Here is a 13,471-nt window from a genome sequence, read left to right on the forward strand (position 1 = left end):
AAAAATATCATTGGTGATCAAATTTCAGGGGGAACTTGGATAGACTGTAATGTACAAAATGTGATCTGCCTAGAACATGAGGGTAGCATCCTTACGATTGGACCCTGATTGGGTTGGTCCCTGGGCATTACTGTAATGTAAATGTTAAATAGAATCCACTAGGAGTACCATTATCATCTGGGAAGCAGTGACTTTGAGAGAGATTTGGTGGTTGCGGTAGATAATTACCCGAATGTGTGCTCCCAGTCTGTGGTCAAAAGGGCTAATGCAGGGGTGGCCAACCTGAGCCTGAGAAGGATCCAGAATTTACCAATGTACATTGCCAAAGAGCCACAGTAATACGTCAGCAGCCCCCCATCAGATCCACCCCAGCTCCTGCTCCCAGTGCCTCCCACCTACCGGCAGCCCCACCGATCAGCGCCTCCCCCTCCCTCCCCACAGCTCCTGATCCCGTGGCAGGCAGGCGGTTCTGGGGAGGAGCGAGGGCACAGCAGGCTCGGGGGACGGGGCGGGAAGGGGTGGAGTGGGGGCAGGGCCTGTGGCATAGCCAGGGGTTGAGCAGTGAGCACCCCCCGGCACATTGGAAAGTTGGCGCTTGTAGCTGTGGCCTTGGAGTCGGTGCCTATACAAGGAGCCGCATATTAACTTCTGAAGAGCCGCATGTGGCTCCGGAGCCACAGGTTGGCCACCCCTGGGCTGATGCAATCCTTGGTTGCATAAACAGGAATCCCAAGTAGGAGTAGAGAGCTTATTTTATCTTTGTATTTGACATTGGTGCAAACACTGTTGGAATGCTGTGTACCATTCTGCTGTAAACAATTAAAGAAGGATGCTGATGAATTGGAGAGGGTTCAGAGAAGAGCCACAAGAATGATTAAAGAATTAGAAAACATGCCTTATAGTGATAGACACAAGGAGCTCATCTAATTAGTTTAACAAAGAGAAAATTTAAGGGGTGACTTGATTAGTCTGTAAATCCCTACATGGGGGACAAATATTTAATAATGGGCTCCTCAATCTCGCAAAAAAAGGTTATAACACAATCCAGTGGCTGGAAGTTGAAGCTAAACAAATTCAGACTGGAAATGAGGCATACATTTATAATAGTGAGAGTAAACTAACTGTTTAGAACAATTTACCAGGGGTTGTGGTGGATTTTCCATCATTGACAATTTTTAAATCAAGATTTGATCTTTTTCTGAAAGATCCGCTCTATGAATTATTTTGGGGAAGTTCTGTGGCCTGTGTTATACAGGCGATCAGACTAGATTATCACAGTGGGTCCCTTTTGGCTTAGAGACTCTGGAAAAGTGCCGTGGTATTTTTAATCCCCACATTAGTCCTGCCACGAGTGCAGGGGACTGGACTAGATGACCTCTAGAGGTCCCTTCCAGTTCTATGATTCTATGTGTTGCTCATGTCCATTCCATGACCCGCCTTCCTACCCCTCTATCGGAGTTACCGGCAAGAAGGAACGGAGAGGGTATGTGGCCAGCAGCGCCCGTTATGCCAGCGCATATGCACACAGCTCCAGAGGACACTAGAGCCAGTCTGACGGATACCACTAAGGGAAAAATCTCTGGCAACAGTGCGCATGGTGCGCACACACCTAACGTGGAATGAACGTGAGCAACACATCTCAAGCAGCAGTTATGGAAATAATTAGCAGCGTTTTTTTGTAAAATGGTTCAACATCCTTCAATGAAGGGTGTGATAAAAGCAGAAAGTACTGCAATAACTGAATTTTTGTACAGAATTATGAAGGCGTGCTGTTGTAGGAACTGCTTTAAGCCCACCCCACATACCGTAGCAGTGCTCAAAGCATTGGAAATTAAAATTCAGATTTCTTCTTACGTAGAGAAGTTAACCATTTTCAGGTAGGTCCTTCCATTTTAAAGGTGCTGAAGTAAATAAATTCTTGCTGTGGTCTTCCACTTCATTGAAATCAATTCTTAGCTGTTTTGGTGGTGATATCACTAGAATCAGTGAAGGACTTGCCTACATTTGCCAATTTGCTGCGTTCATGCTAGTGATTTAAGCTCTTGAGTCTGGTTGTGGTTTGGCTCAGTCCTGAAATAGATGCCAGTTTGTGCAAGGTGCTCAACAGAGCTTGCAGAGTTCATGTCCCTTGGATTGATTTCAGCTTGCCAAAAGCATTTGAACTCTGGCAAAATTGTGCCAATTGTACAAAATAACATTGGACAGGTAGCACCTTCCAACATATGTTTGAAAAGCAGTTATGGATTGTTATAGTGACATTTGCACAGTTATTAACAACTTGCTTTTGTTAAAAGGTTTATGATTTAACTGGAACTCTGACCATTGCTGCTGTTAGGTATGAAAACTTAAGTTAACACTTTCTGGTCTATTGAATTTGGAAGGGCTCAAAACGACGATAGCAGCCTTCTTTAGGTCCTTTACGTGATTAGAGGTCTGTTTGTCACACAGTGGTTTCTCTCTTGATTTAGTTCATTGAAAGAAAACAAGATAAGGAACCAATTGTAATAAAAGATTGCAATTATTGCTGCTTATTCATTTATACATAGAGAAGATGATTTCATGCTGTTGTGTTTTGTTACTAATTTGTTTAGCATCAATGCAGGAGGAGGTCTTTGTGATCAGATCAGGTGAAGAAAATTAATTTTTGGTTGGATGATTGGAGAGGGGTGGGGTTGATTTTATAAATAGCTTTTTAAAACTTATTTTTAAATATTAAAGTCAAGCTAAAGCCCATTTTTATTACTCACATATTTAAACTGGAAACCCATTCAGAAAGGTTATCTAAGTAAATCAGTACCTGGTCCAGGTTTTCTAGACAGTCTTCCATAGCTAGCTGAAAACTCTTTCACTTCTGATTCTGCTTCCTCCCCTCCCTTTGCTCCTTTGGCCGTGGCAGAGTATCTCTTGGTTATCTTCCAGGCTTCTGGAATCCCGGACCTGGGTGGAGCCAGTGTTGCTTTCAAGCAGGATGAAGTCAGTGGTGATGTGTTCTGACTATTGCTTGACAGATAAAGCCATTTGAATTTCATGAAAACCCTTAATTGACAAAAATCGTTGCCCACTAGAGCACTTCAAGTGAAGTGAAGAGTTTCATTGTTTATTTCCCCCTCCCCATGCTTTTGCATGTAGAGGTCAAAGGATCATTAATATTTGATGTTAAGGTGTAGTTCAGAAAGGGTGACTAGATGAGCCTGTATTACTGAAACTGCTTGTCAAAAGATGGCATTGTCCAGGAATGTTGACATTACATATATTTAGTCAATTTTTCTCTTTTCAGCTAGCTTTTTAAGAAATATGAATCATTGTCCATAACAAAAACTTATTGCATAGTCTCCTGTAGCTACAAATCAGTCTTTAGAACTGCATGGGAAAAGCCTAATAAGGGAACCAGTGACATGGATGTGTCCCTTTCAGAATCTTACAAGGCTTTGAGTGCTGCTCAGTTGGTAGAGGTTTCTTTCCCAAATCTCTACTCTGTAAACGTCAATTTCATTGATCAGTGTCCATGTTGGAACGAACTATATATTCGTACGTGTGTGGCTTTAGTACAGAGAGTGACTGCCCAAGGGACTAAGGTTCTCTCTTCATTCCCAGGACAGGCATGGCATCAGTGCAAGCTTCCCCTCCTTCTAGGAATGAGAGGGAAGTTCAGTCCTTGAGCTTTCTGTTGAGACTGCCAACAAAGACACCAGTTGTGAGCATTATTTTTGTGTATGTGATGGGGACAACTATCCACTGGGAACTGGATTGTGACCACCAAGATGTTCCCTGTTATACCTTAAAGGTTTTTGTACAAAATGCAGTTTTGTATCTTTAGTCTCAAAATGACATGCTCATACAGCATAGTCCCAACAAGAACTCTCACCTGCCAGCACAAAAGACTTTGGAATAACTAAGCAGCAGAAATAAGGAGGAAGTCAATAGACTTATTACTTGGCATAATTACCTTGTTGCATTACTTTATGCAGTTATTGTGTCTTACATTTGGTACATAGGAAACCAATAAATGCTTTCCAAAACCTCCAACTTTGATAACCAAATTATAGTACTCCCTTTTCTTAAAATCTTACTGGATTGGTCATGGAGGCTTGTGTTCAAGTGTAAAGCTAGTGCAGAAACCTTGGCATTAGTGGGAGTCTATTTACTGACATCAATATTTGTTGGATTGGCTGTTAGGTTCATGCCAAATGGATTCTGGACACAGATATATTCAATGAATGGATGAATGAAGAGGATTATGAGGTGGATGAGAACAAGAAGCCAGTGAGTTTTCGCCAGAGAATCTCTATGAAGAATGAAGAGGTATGGTATTTCTCTGTAGGTGGATGACTTGTTGATTTAGCAGTGTTAATTATGTTCTTTACTGCCATGTAAGTCAGATTTCTTGGGAATCAAAGCTACTAAATTAGGTGCTAGTTTCTCAGGAGCTATTGGTAACAAGGTCACATGTAAATGCATGTGTATCGCACCCTTCTGGAAAATGGATGCACTTGGTGTTTCCCTTTGACACAGCAGGGTGTGTCTTTTTCCCCCAAAAAAATACAAGTGTGGGGGCCTACTTTGCTTTTTCTTTTCCTCCCACAAACTTAAATTGGGGCTAACTTGATACAGAAGCAATTTAAGATCTTAATTTCCAAATTTCTTTGGCCTGAAGTACATGTTGAGACCACTAACCCACACTTGTCACTATAACTGGGGAAAACACTGAAAACATTAGCTATTCCTAGAAGTTACTTAGAGTTCAAGGTTAAATGCCAAACATTCCCCATTGTGAGTGTTCTCAGTGCTTCAAACAAGTCCAAAGGTTTGTATTTGGACCCTGCTGTGTTTTAAAAGCCCATTTCTGTGGCAGACAGCCGTGCCAGCAGTTAAAGGTTAATTGTAGAAATGGTACAGGCCACTTTTCACATTGCGATGTGGGTATTCTGGAGCTGAACTTGGTTGTTGCTGCAGTGTTGTTGTTTTAGCACCCTGGTTGCAGGGTGGTATTAGGAGAGGTCTGCAGTCTACTTAGTTTCAATGAGCTGTGGTAATTGTTACTCACTGAGAACTTCGCTTCTCTAACAGCCTGTCCGTAGCCCTGAGAGAAGAGACAGGAAAGCAGCAGCGAGTACCAGGAAAAGAAAGCATTCACCTTCTCCTCCCCCAACTCCCGTGGAATCGAGGAAAAAGACTGGAAAGAAAGGGTGAGTGTCAGGATCAGACAACCAAAGATGAACTTTGCTCAGGCTGAAACTGGAGCAGAGAGAGCTCTTGAAACAAGTCACTTTCCTCCATAGGTCCCCCCACATGAGACTGTTAACGTAACCATGTGTTTGCAATTGGAATGTATGAATTTTTAATGCTGTACATTGAATTTCTTTGATCACCCAAGGGAAATGTGTTGCCTGCAGATGGAGCAAAGTCTGGTGCAGTCATTTATTCTAAACCTAATGAGAACTCCACCATTGAGAGGCAGATATCATTAACAGTCAGACTTCGGATTTGTCCATATTAGAAAAGTATTCCCGGTGTTCCTAGATTGATCTGATTACACTAGTGCAAATCCCTCATGTACATTGATGCACTTATAAAGGTTTAAACTTTGCTTACATCATTTTACTTTACACTTGTAAATTACTGAATTAAACTGAACCAATTTAAGTTGTTTAATGTTCCAAAAATTTTAAATGTCTACAATGAGGAGTTTGCACCTGGATACTAGAGAGAATTTTTAATCCAGTTAGCTACACTGGTACAACTTTTCTAATGCAGACCAGCCCTCGATGATTATTAGTTACCTGCAAATGGTTTTTATTGTATTTTTGCTTTGATCTATGAAGAAGGCCTGAAAGGGTTTTTACAAGGTAAAGAACGTAAGAGCGGCCATCCTGTATCAGACCAAAGGTCCATTTAGCTCAGTATCCTGGCTTCCGACAGTGGCCAATGCCAGATGCCCCAGAGGGAATGAACAGAACAGGGAATCATCAAGTGATCCATTCCCTGTCACCCGTTCCCAGCTTCTGGCAAACAGAAGATAGGGACACCATTCCTGCCCATCCTGGCTAATAGTCATTGATGGACCTAGCCTCCATGAAATTACCTACTTCTTTTTTGAACTAGGAAATTTGAACAAAGTCCTGTTATAATCTTAGCCTTGACAACATCCTCTGGCAAAGAGTTCCACAGACTGACTGTGCATTGTGTGAAAAAATATTTTCTTTTGTTTGCTTTAAACCTGCTGCCAATTAATTAACCCCTAGGCCTTCTGTTATGAGAAGGAGTAAATAACACTTCCTTATTTACTTTCTCCACATGGTCATGATTGTATAGACCTCTATCATATCCCCCCTTAGTCGTCTCTTTTCCAAGCTGAAGAGTACCAGTCTTATTAATCTCTCCTCATATGGAAGCCATTCCATACCCCTAATCATTTTTGTTGCTCTTTCCTGAACCTTTTTCAATTCCAATATATCTTTTCTGAGATGGGGCGACCACATCTGCACTCAGTATTCAAGATGTGGGCGTACCGTGGATTTATATAGAGGCAACATGATATTTTCTGTCGTATTATCTATCTCTTTCTTAATGGTTCCCAACATTCTGTTCGCTTTTTTGACTGCCGCTGCATGTTGAATGGATGTTTTCAGAGAACTATCCACAATGACTCCAAGATCTCTTTCTTGAGTGGTAACAGCTAGTTCAGAACCTTTTGTTTTATATGTATAGTTGGGATTATGTTTTCCAATGTGCATTACTTTGCACTAATCAACATTGATTTTCATGTGCCATTTTGTTTCCCCATCATTCAGTTTTGAGAGATCCTTCTGTAGCTCTTCGCAGTCTGCCTGGGACTTAACTATCTTGAGTAGTTTTGCATCATCTGCAAATTTTGCCACCTTACTGTTTACCCCTTTTTCCAGATCATTTATGAATATATTGTCTAGGACTAGTCCCAGTACAGACCCCTGGGGGACATCTCTATTTACCTCTCTCCATTCTGAAAACTGGCCATTTATTCCTACACTTTGTTTCCTGAAAATCTAAGTACCCTCAAGGGTGAAAGTAACTTGAAGGACTTACCGGTACGTCAGAGTCCTGAGCAGGGCTGTGGCCTTTTGATATTTAAAGGCCCTGGGGCTCCGGCTGTGGCTGGGAGCCCCAGGGCCTTTAAATCACCCCGGAGCTGGCAGCTGGGAGCCCCAGGGCTCAGGGGTGAAATAAAGGGCCCGGGGCTCCGGGCCCTTTAAATCACCGCGGGAGCCCTGCTGCCGCTACCCCGGGACGGAAGGGCTCCCGCAGTGATTTAAAGGGCCCAGAGCTCCGGCCGCTATGGGGAGCCCCGGGCCCTTTAAAGCGCCGCTTTGGTTCCAACAGCCGGGCTTGGGCAGGGATTTAAAGGGCCCGGTGCTCCTGCCACTGCGGGGAGGCCTGGGCCCTTTAAAGCGCCGCCTGAGCCCTATCGCCGCCGGGGCTCCGACAGCCGGCTCGGGCGGAGATTTAAAAGGCCTGGAGCTCTGGCCACTGCGTGGAGCCCTGGGCCCTTTAAAGCACCTCCTGAGCCCGGCTGCCGGAGCTCTGCCAGTGATTTAAAGGGCCCGGGTCTCCCTGCTGCGGCTGGAGCCCGGGGCCCTTTAAATCACCACCGGAGAAGCCGGTCCAGTCTGGCACGGCGTACCAGCTTACTTTCACCTTTTGAGTACACTATATCCACTGGACCCCCCTTGTCCACATGCTTGTTGACCCCCCTCAAATAATTCTAGTAGATTGGTGAGGCATGATTTCCCTTTACAAAAACCATGTTGACTCTTGCCCAACAAATTATGTTCATCTATGTGTCTGACAATTTTGTTCTTACTGTAGTTTCAACCAGTTTGCCCAGTACTGAAGTCAGGCTTACTGGCCTGTAATTGCTGGGATCACCTCTGGAGCCCTATTTAAAAATTGGTGTTACATTAGCTATCCTCCAGTCATTTGGTACAGAAGCTGATTTAAATGATAGGTTACAAACTACAGTTAGTAGTTCTGCAATTTCACATTTGAGTTCCTTCAGAACTCTCGGGTGAATACCATCTGGTCCTGGTGACTTATTACTGTTTAGTTTATCAATTTGTTCCAAAACCTCCTCTAATGACACCTCAATCTAGGAAAGTTCCTCACATTTGTCACCTAAAATGTATGGCTCAGGTTTGGGAATCTCCCTCACATCTTCAACCATGAAGACCGATGCAAAGAATTGATTTAATTTCTCTGTAATGGCTTTATCGTCCTTGAGTGCTCCTTTAGCATCTCGATCATCTAGTGGCCCCACTGATTGTTTAGCAAGCTTCCTGCTTCTGATGCACTAAAACTTTTTTTTTGCTATTACTTTTTGAGTCTTTGGCTAGCTGTTCTTCAAATTCTTTTTTTGGCCTTCCTAATTGTATTTTTACACTTGACTTGCCAGAGTTTATGCTCCTTTCTATTTTCCTCACTAGGATTTAACTTCCACTTTTTAAAGGATGCCTCTTGCTGCTTTTTACTTTGTTGTTTGGCTACAGTGGCACTTTTTTTGGTTCTCTTACTATGTTTTTTAATTTGGGGGATACATTTAAGATGAGCCTCTATTATGGTGTCTTTAAAAAGTTTCCATGCAGCTTTCAGGGATTTCACTTTTGGCACTGCACCTTTTAATTTCTCTATAACTAACTCCCTCATTTGTGTGTAGTCACGCTTTACGAAATTTAATGCTACAGTGTTGGACTGCTGTGGTGTTTTCCCCATCAAAGGGATGTTAAAATTAATTTAGGGCTGTCAAGTGATTAAAAAAAATTAATTGCGATTAATCATGTTGTTAAACAATAATAGAATACCATTTATTTAAATATTTTTGGATGTTTTCTAAATTTTCAAATATATTGATTTCAGTTGCACCACTGAATACAAAGTGTACAGTTCTCACTTTATATTTATTTTATTACAAATATTTGCACTGTAAAATACAAAAGGAATAGTATTTTTCAATACACCTCATACAAGTACTGTAATCTCTTTATCATGAAAGTTGAACTTACAAATGTAGATTTATGTACAAAAAATAACTGCATTCAAAAATAAAACAATGTAAAACTTTAGAGCCTACAAGTTCACTCAGTCCTACTTCTTGTTCAGCCAGTCGCTCAGACAAACAAGTTTATTTACATGTGCAGGAGATAATGCTGCCTGCTTCTTGTTCACAATGTCACCTGAAAGTGAGAACAGGAGTTCGCATGGCACTGTTGCAGCCGGTGTCGCAAGATATTTATTTGCCAGATGTGCTAAAGATTCGTATGTCCCTTCATGCTTCATCCACCATTCCAGAGGACACGCATCCATGCTGATGACAGGTTCTGCTCAATAACAATCCAAAGTAGTACGGACAGACGCATATTCATTTTCATAATCTGAGTCAGATGCCACCAGCAGAAGGTTGGTTTTCTTTTTTGGTTGTTCGGGTTCTGTAGTTTCCGCATTGGAATGTTGCTCTTTTAAGACTTCTGAAAGCATGCTCCACACCTCATCCCTCTCAGTTTGGAAGGCACTTCAGATTCTTAAACCTTGGGTCGAGTGCTGTAGTTATCTTTAGAAATCTCCCATTGGTACCTTCTTTTGCATTTTGTGAAATATGCAGGGAAAGTGTTCTTAAAATGAACAACATGTGCTGGATCATCATCCGAGACTGCCATAACATGAAATATGGCAGAATGTTCGTAAAACAGAGCAGGGGACATACAATTCTCCCCCAAGGAGTTCAGTCACAAATTTAATTAATGCATAATTTTTTTAACGAGCGTCATCAGTATGGAAGCATGTCCTCTGGAATGGTGGCCAAAGCATGAATGGGCATACAAATGTTTAGCATATCTGGCATATAAATACTTTGCAATGTTGGCTTTAAAAGTGCCCTGCAAATGCCTGTTCTCGCTTTCTGGTGACATAGTAAATAAGAAGAGGGCAGCATTATCTCCTGTAAATGTAAACAAACTCATTTGTCTTAACGATTGACTGAACAAGAAGTAGGACTGAGTGAACTTGTAGGCGCTGAAGTTTTACGTTGTTTTGTTTTTGAGTGCAGTTATGTAACACAAAAATCTACATTTGTAAATTGCACTTTCATGACAGATTGCACTACAGTACTTGTTTGAGGTGAATTGAAAAATACTATTTCTTTTGTTTATCATTTTTCCAGTGCAAATATGTGTAATAAAAAATAATATACACTTTGATTTCAATTACAGCACAGAATGCAATATATATTAAAAAGTAGAAAAACATCCAAAATATTTAATAAATTTCAATTTGTATTCTATTGTTTAACAGCGCAATAAAAACTGCGATTAATTGCGATTAACTTTTTAAATTGCGATTAATTTTTTTGAGTTAATTGCGTGAGTTAACTGCGATTAATCAACAGCCCTAATTTAATTATTATGTTTACTATTACCAAGCGATCCAGCTATATTCACCTCTTGGACCAGATCCAGTGCTCCACTTAGGACTAAATCAAGAATTGCCTCTCCTCTGGTGAGGCAATTCCAGGACTAGCTGCTCCAAGAAGCAGTCATTTAAGGTGTCAAGAAACTTTATCTCTTCAGTTGTCTAAAAGTCTTGAGTTGTGTGGTTTGGATTTTGTTTCGTTTTTTCTTTTAATTGCATTAGATGGTCAGGTCTCATTTAACCTAAAACTCTGAATAGTGAAATGTCAGGAACCAAGAGATTTAAAGTTTGGCAACTTAGAGGGGGTAGGGTTGGTAGTTGACTTTTTAAACTTTTTTGTGTTTTTGTTTTTTTGGTTGCTCCTATTTAGCTTTAATGACCTAATGAAAATTTTGGACAAAAACATTTTTGTTATACATGTAACCCCCCGAGCTGAGGTATAAGAGCTCACACTGCTCTGAAAACCCCAAGATGTCCTCTGACAAAACCAGAAGAAATGAGACTTGTATTCCATATCCAATTTTTAAAAAAATATTTGTAGATCCTTTTTAAGCATTTTCATATTTAACGTCTTTGGTTTGGGACAGCAAATTGTTAATTACATGACTGTATAGTAACATCTTCTGCAAACTTCATAGCCTGGTGCAGAATTTAAAAAGATGTGTATAAATGGATCACTAGCCTCTCTAATCTTACTAACACGAGGGCCACAAATGTGCTATTTTTAGCACCTCAAATTATCTGAAATGCAGCTGTTATATCAACATGGCAAGGCAACACTGCATAAGAAAAGGAATTAAGAAGACTATCCATTTGAAACTGTGGGAGGAATTTAAATGGACAGAGTCCAATTTTCTGGGCTGGAATTTGGTCAGGACACAGGAGTTACACCATAACCCCCTACTAGGATGTTACTTTAATATTGACTTGAGAAGGCTACTATCTCCTAAGCCACCAAGACCACTTCCTGCAGCATCTAGGTGTTTCCATAGAGGTATCATCCTGACCCAACGCTCTTAACTTGAGAGGTTTTGTGGGATCATCACAAATATGGTACCGCTACAGCTTCAAGTTATCACTTGCAGAGAATTTGTCTTATCTGTTTTAGACAAGCAGGACTGTATGGGAAAAGGCGAGGTCAGAAAGAAGAGGATGAGCAAGAAGATCTTACCAAGGACATGGAGGACCCAACACCTGTACCGAACATAGAAGAAGTGGTACTTCCCAAAAATGGTAAAGTATTCACACACAAGATGTTAGCTGCACTGGGTTTTGTGAATGGTAGACCACTAAATGAACAGCAGACACTATATTTTCACTGTATATTTTAGCCAAATCTTTGAGATACTATCTCTACAAGTAGCCTTCCTTTTGGACTCTGTGGCCATGTGGTTTTATTTAGACAAGGCTTTGGAATGTGGCACTCTTTTGAAACTGGGATTACCCCTTTTATCGCAGTTTTTTTTCTTGAAATAAGTTTATGAAAATTCAGTCAAGATAAGTGAATAACAAGCTAAATATTAAAGATTGTTCTTGCCCTGTGTATTCGCGTTAGGTTGTTTGCATCTAAAAATCTACATCAAGAGCAAAGAGATTATAACTGATGTGTCCAAAGTAACACATCAAGGTGGTAGACCCAGGAATAAAACCAAGCAGTGTTGATTCCCAACTTCCTGCTCCAAACCTTTGAAAACAATGTTTCTCATTACAATATACATTGGGTGAAAAGTAAAGCAGAAATACACTGCATCCTCCTAACCCTATCCTTACAGCAAAGCATGCTGGGTGTTCATCATTGTTTGAGTTTAACATAGTTTGGCGCCGAGGTACAACAGACTTTATCAATAATGAATATTCATAATTGTTTTATGGGCAGTAGAAGTATAGTATTCACGGCACTAAACGAAGCACATTCTCCAGAATGTGTAAGAATAAAAGGCTGTGGCAGTACTTCAGCCCTGAGAAGAAGGCAAATCAGCTTTTATTAGACACAAACAGGAGATCTGTTGTTCTATGAGACTGCACAGGATCATCTGATCTCTTTTGGACTGCATGCATGTGACCAACAAAGCAAACGGTCAGTCTGACATGATAGATGTACAAAATCCAGGCACATGAATCTCACTTCTACGTTAATGGCTGTAAACTCCTTTTCGCTATCCATCATAGAGGAGCTCCAGGGACAGCTATATTTGGGAAATGTGTGAAAGAGAGAGCCCATGCTTTTGTTGCTTAATCTTCATATTCTGCATCTTGAATGTTCAACATTCCAGGACGGGATACCAAAAAGTGTGTGAATAAAGCTACTTAAGTCAGCCCCAAATGCAAGATTTTTCATCATTATTTTGGGCCTGACCTTTAATTTTCTGCCATCCTTCCTCTTACCTTGACCATCACAAGTTGTCATTGTGGTACCCTACCAGATGGACTTCAAATTTGATTACTTTTTTCTCTCTGCATTGGTCAGTCATAAATGTGGTTGATTATAAAATGGGGTTGGATATAAACATTAATGTAGTATATGATTCAGAGTAGGAGGATAGTGAAAATTGAACATTGGGGTGAAGAACTCTCAAGCATAAACTGTTTATTATTCAATTTGTATTGCAGTAACACCTGGAAGCCCCAACTGAAATTAGGGCTCCATTTTGCTAAGTGTTGTACGTACATACACACAGTAAGACAGTCCTTGCCACAAAGAACTTACAAAGTAAATAAACAAGACAAAGGTTTGGAGAAGAAGTAGAGGCTTAGAAATCAGCCTCTGTATCAGATGACTGGAAGGTATCTAATGTAACGCTGACTTGCAGGCTGGTGAGCCTAAATGCAGTACTGGGCAAACTGGTAGAAACTATAGTAAAGAACAGAATTATCAGGCACATGGTTAAACACGATTTACTGGGGAAGAGTCAACACTGCTTTTGTAAAAGGAAGTTATGCCTCACCAATCTATCAGAATTCTTTGATGGAATCAACAAGCTTGTGAATAAGCGTGATCTAATTGATAAAATGTTCTTGGATTTTCGGAAAGCCTTTG

General features: G+C 40.8%; 1 protein-coding gene across 2 annotated transcripts in view; it reads left to right on the forward strand.

The window, feature by feature from the left end:
* SMARCC1 (SWI/SNF related, matrix associated, actin dependent regulator of chromatin subfamily c member 1) overlaps positions 1 to 13,471 on the forward strand; it is a 157,394-nt gene that overhangs the window by 37,868 nt on the left and 106,055 nt on the right. For both annotated transcript variants that reach the window (XM_034759721.1, XM_034759722.1), the window contains 3 exons: positions 4,177 to 4,302; positions 5,068 to 5,186; positions 11,543 to 11,667. In XM_034759721.1, the coding sequence (XP_034615612.1) occupies positions 4,177 to 4,302; positions 5,068 to 5,186; positions 11,543 to 11,667 (370 nt within the window). The remainder of the gene's footprint in view (positions 1 to 4,176; positions 4,303 to 5,067; positions 5,187 to 11,542; positions 11,668 to 13,471) is intronic.

This window comes from Trachemys scripta, chromosome 2, assembly GCF_013100865.1.
Source record: "Trachemys scripta elegans isolate TJP31775 chromosome 2, CAS_Tse_1.0, whole genome shotgun sequence".
NCBI lineage: Eukaryota > Metazoa > Chordata > Testudines > Emydidae > Trachemys > Trachemys scripta.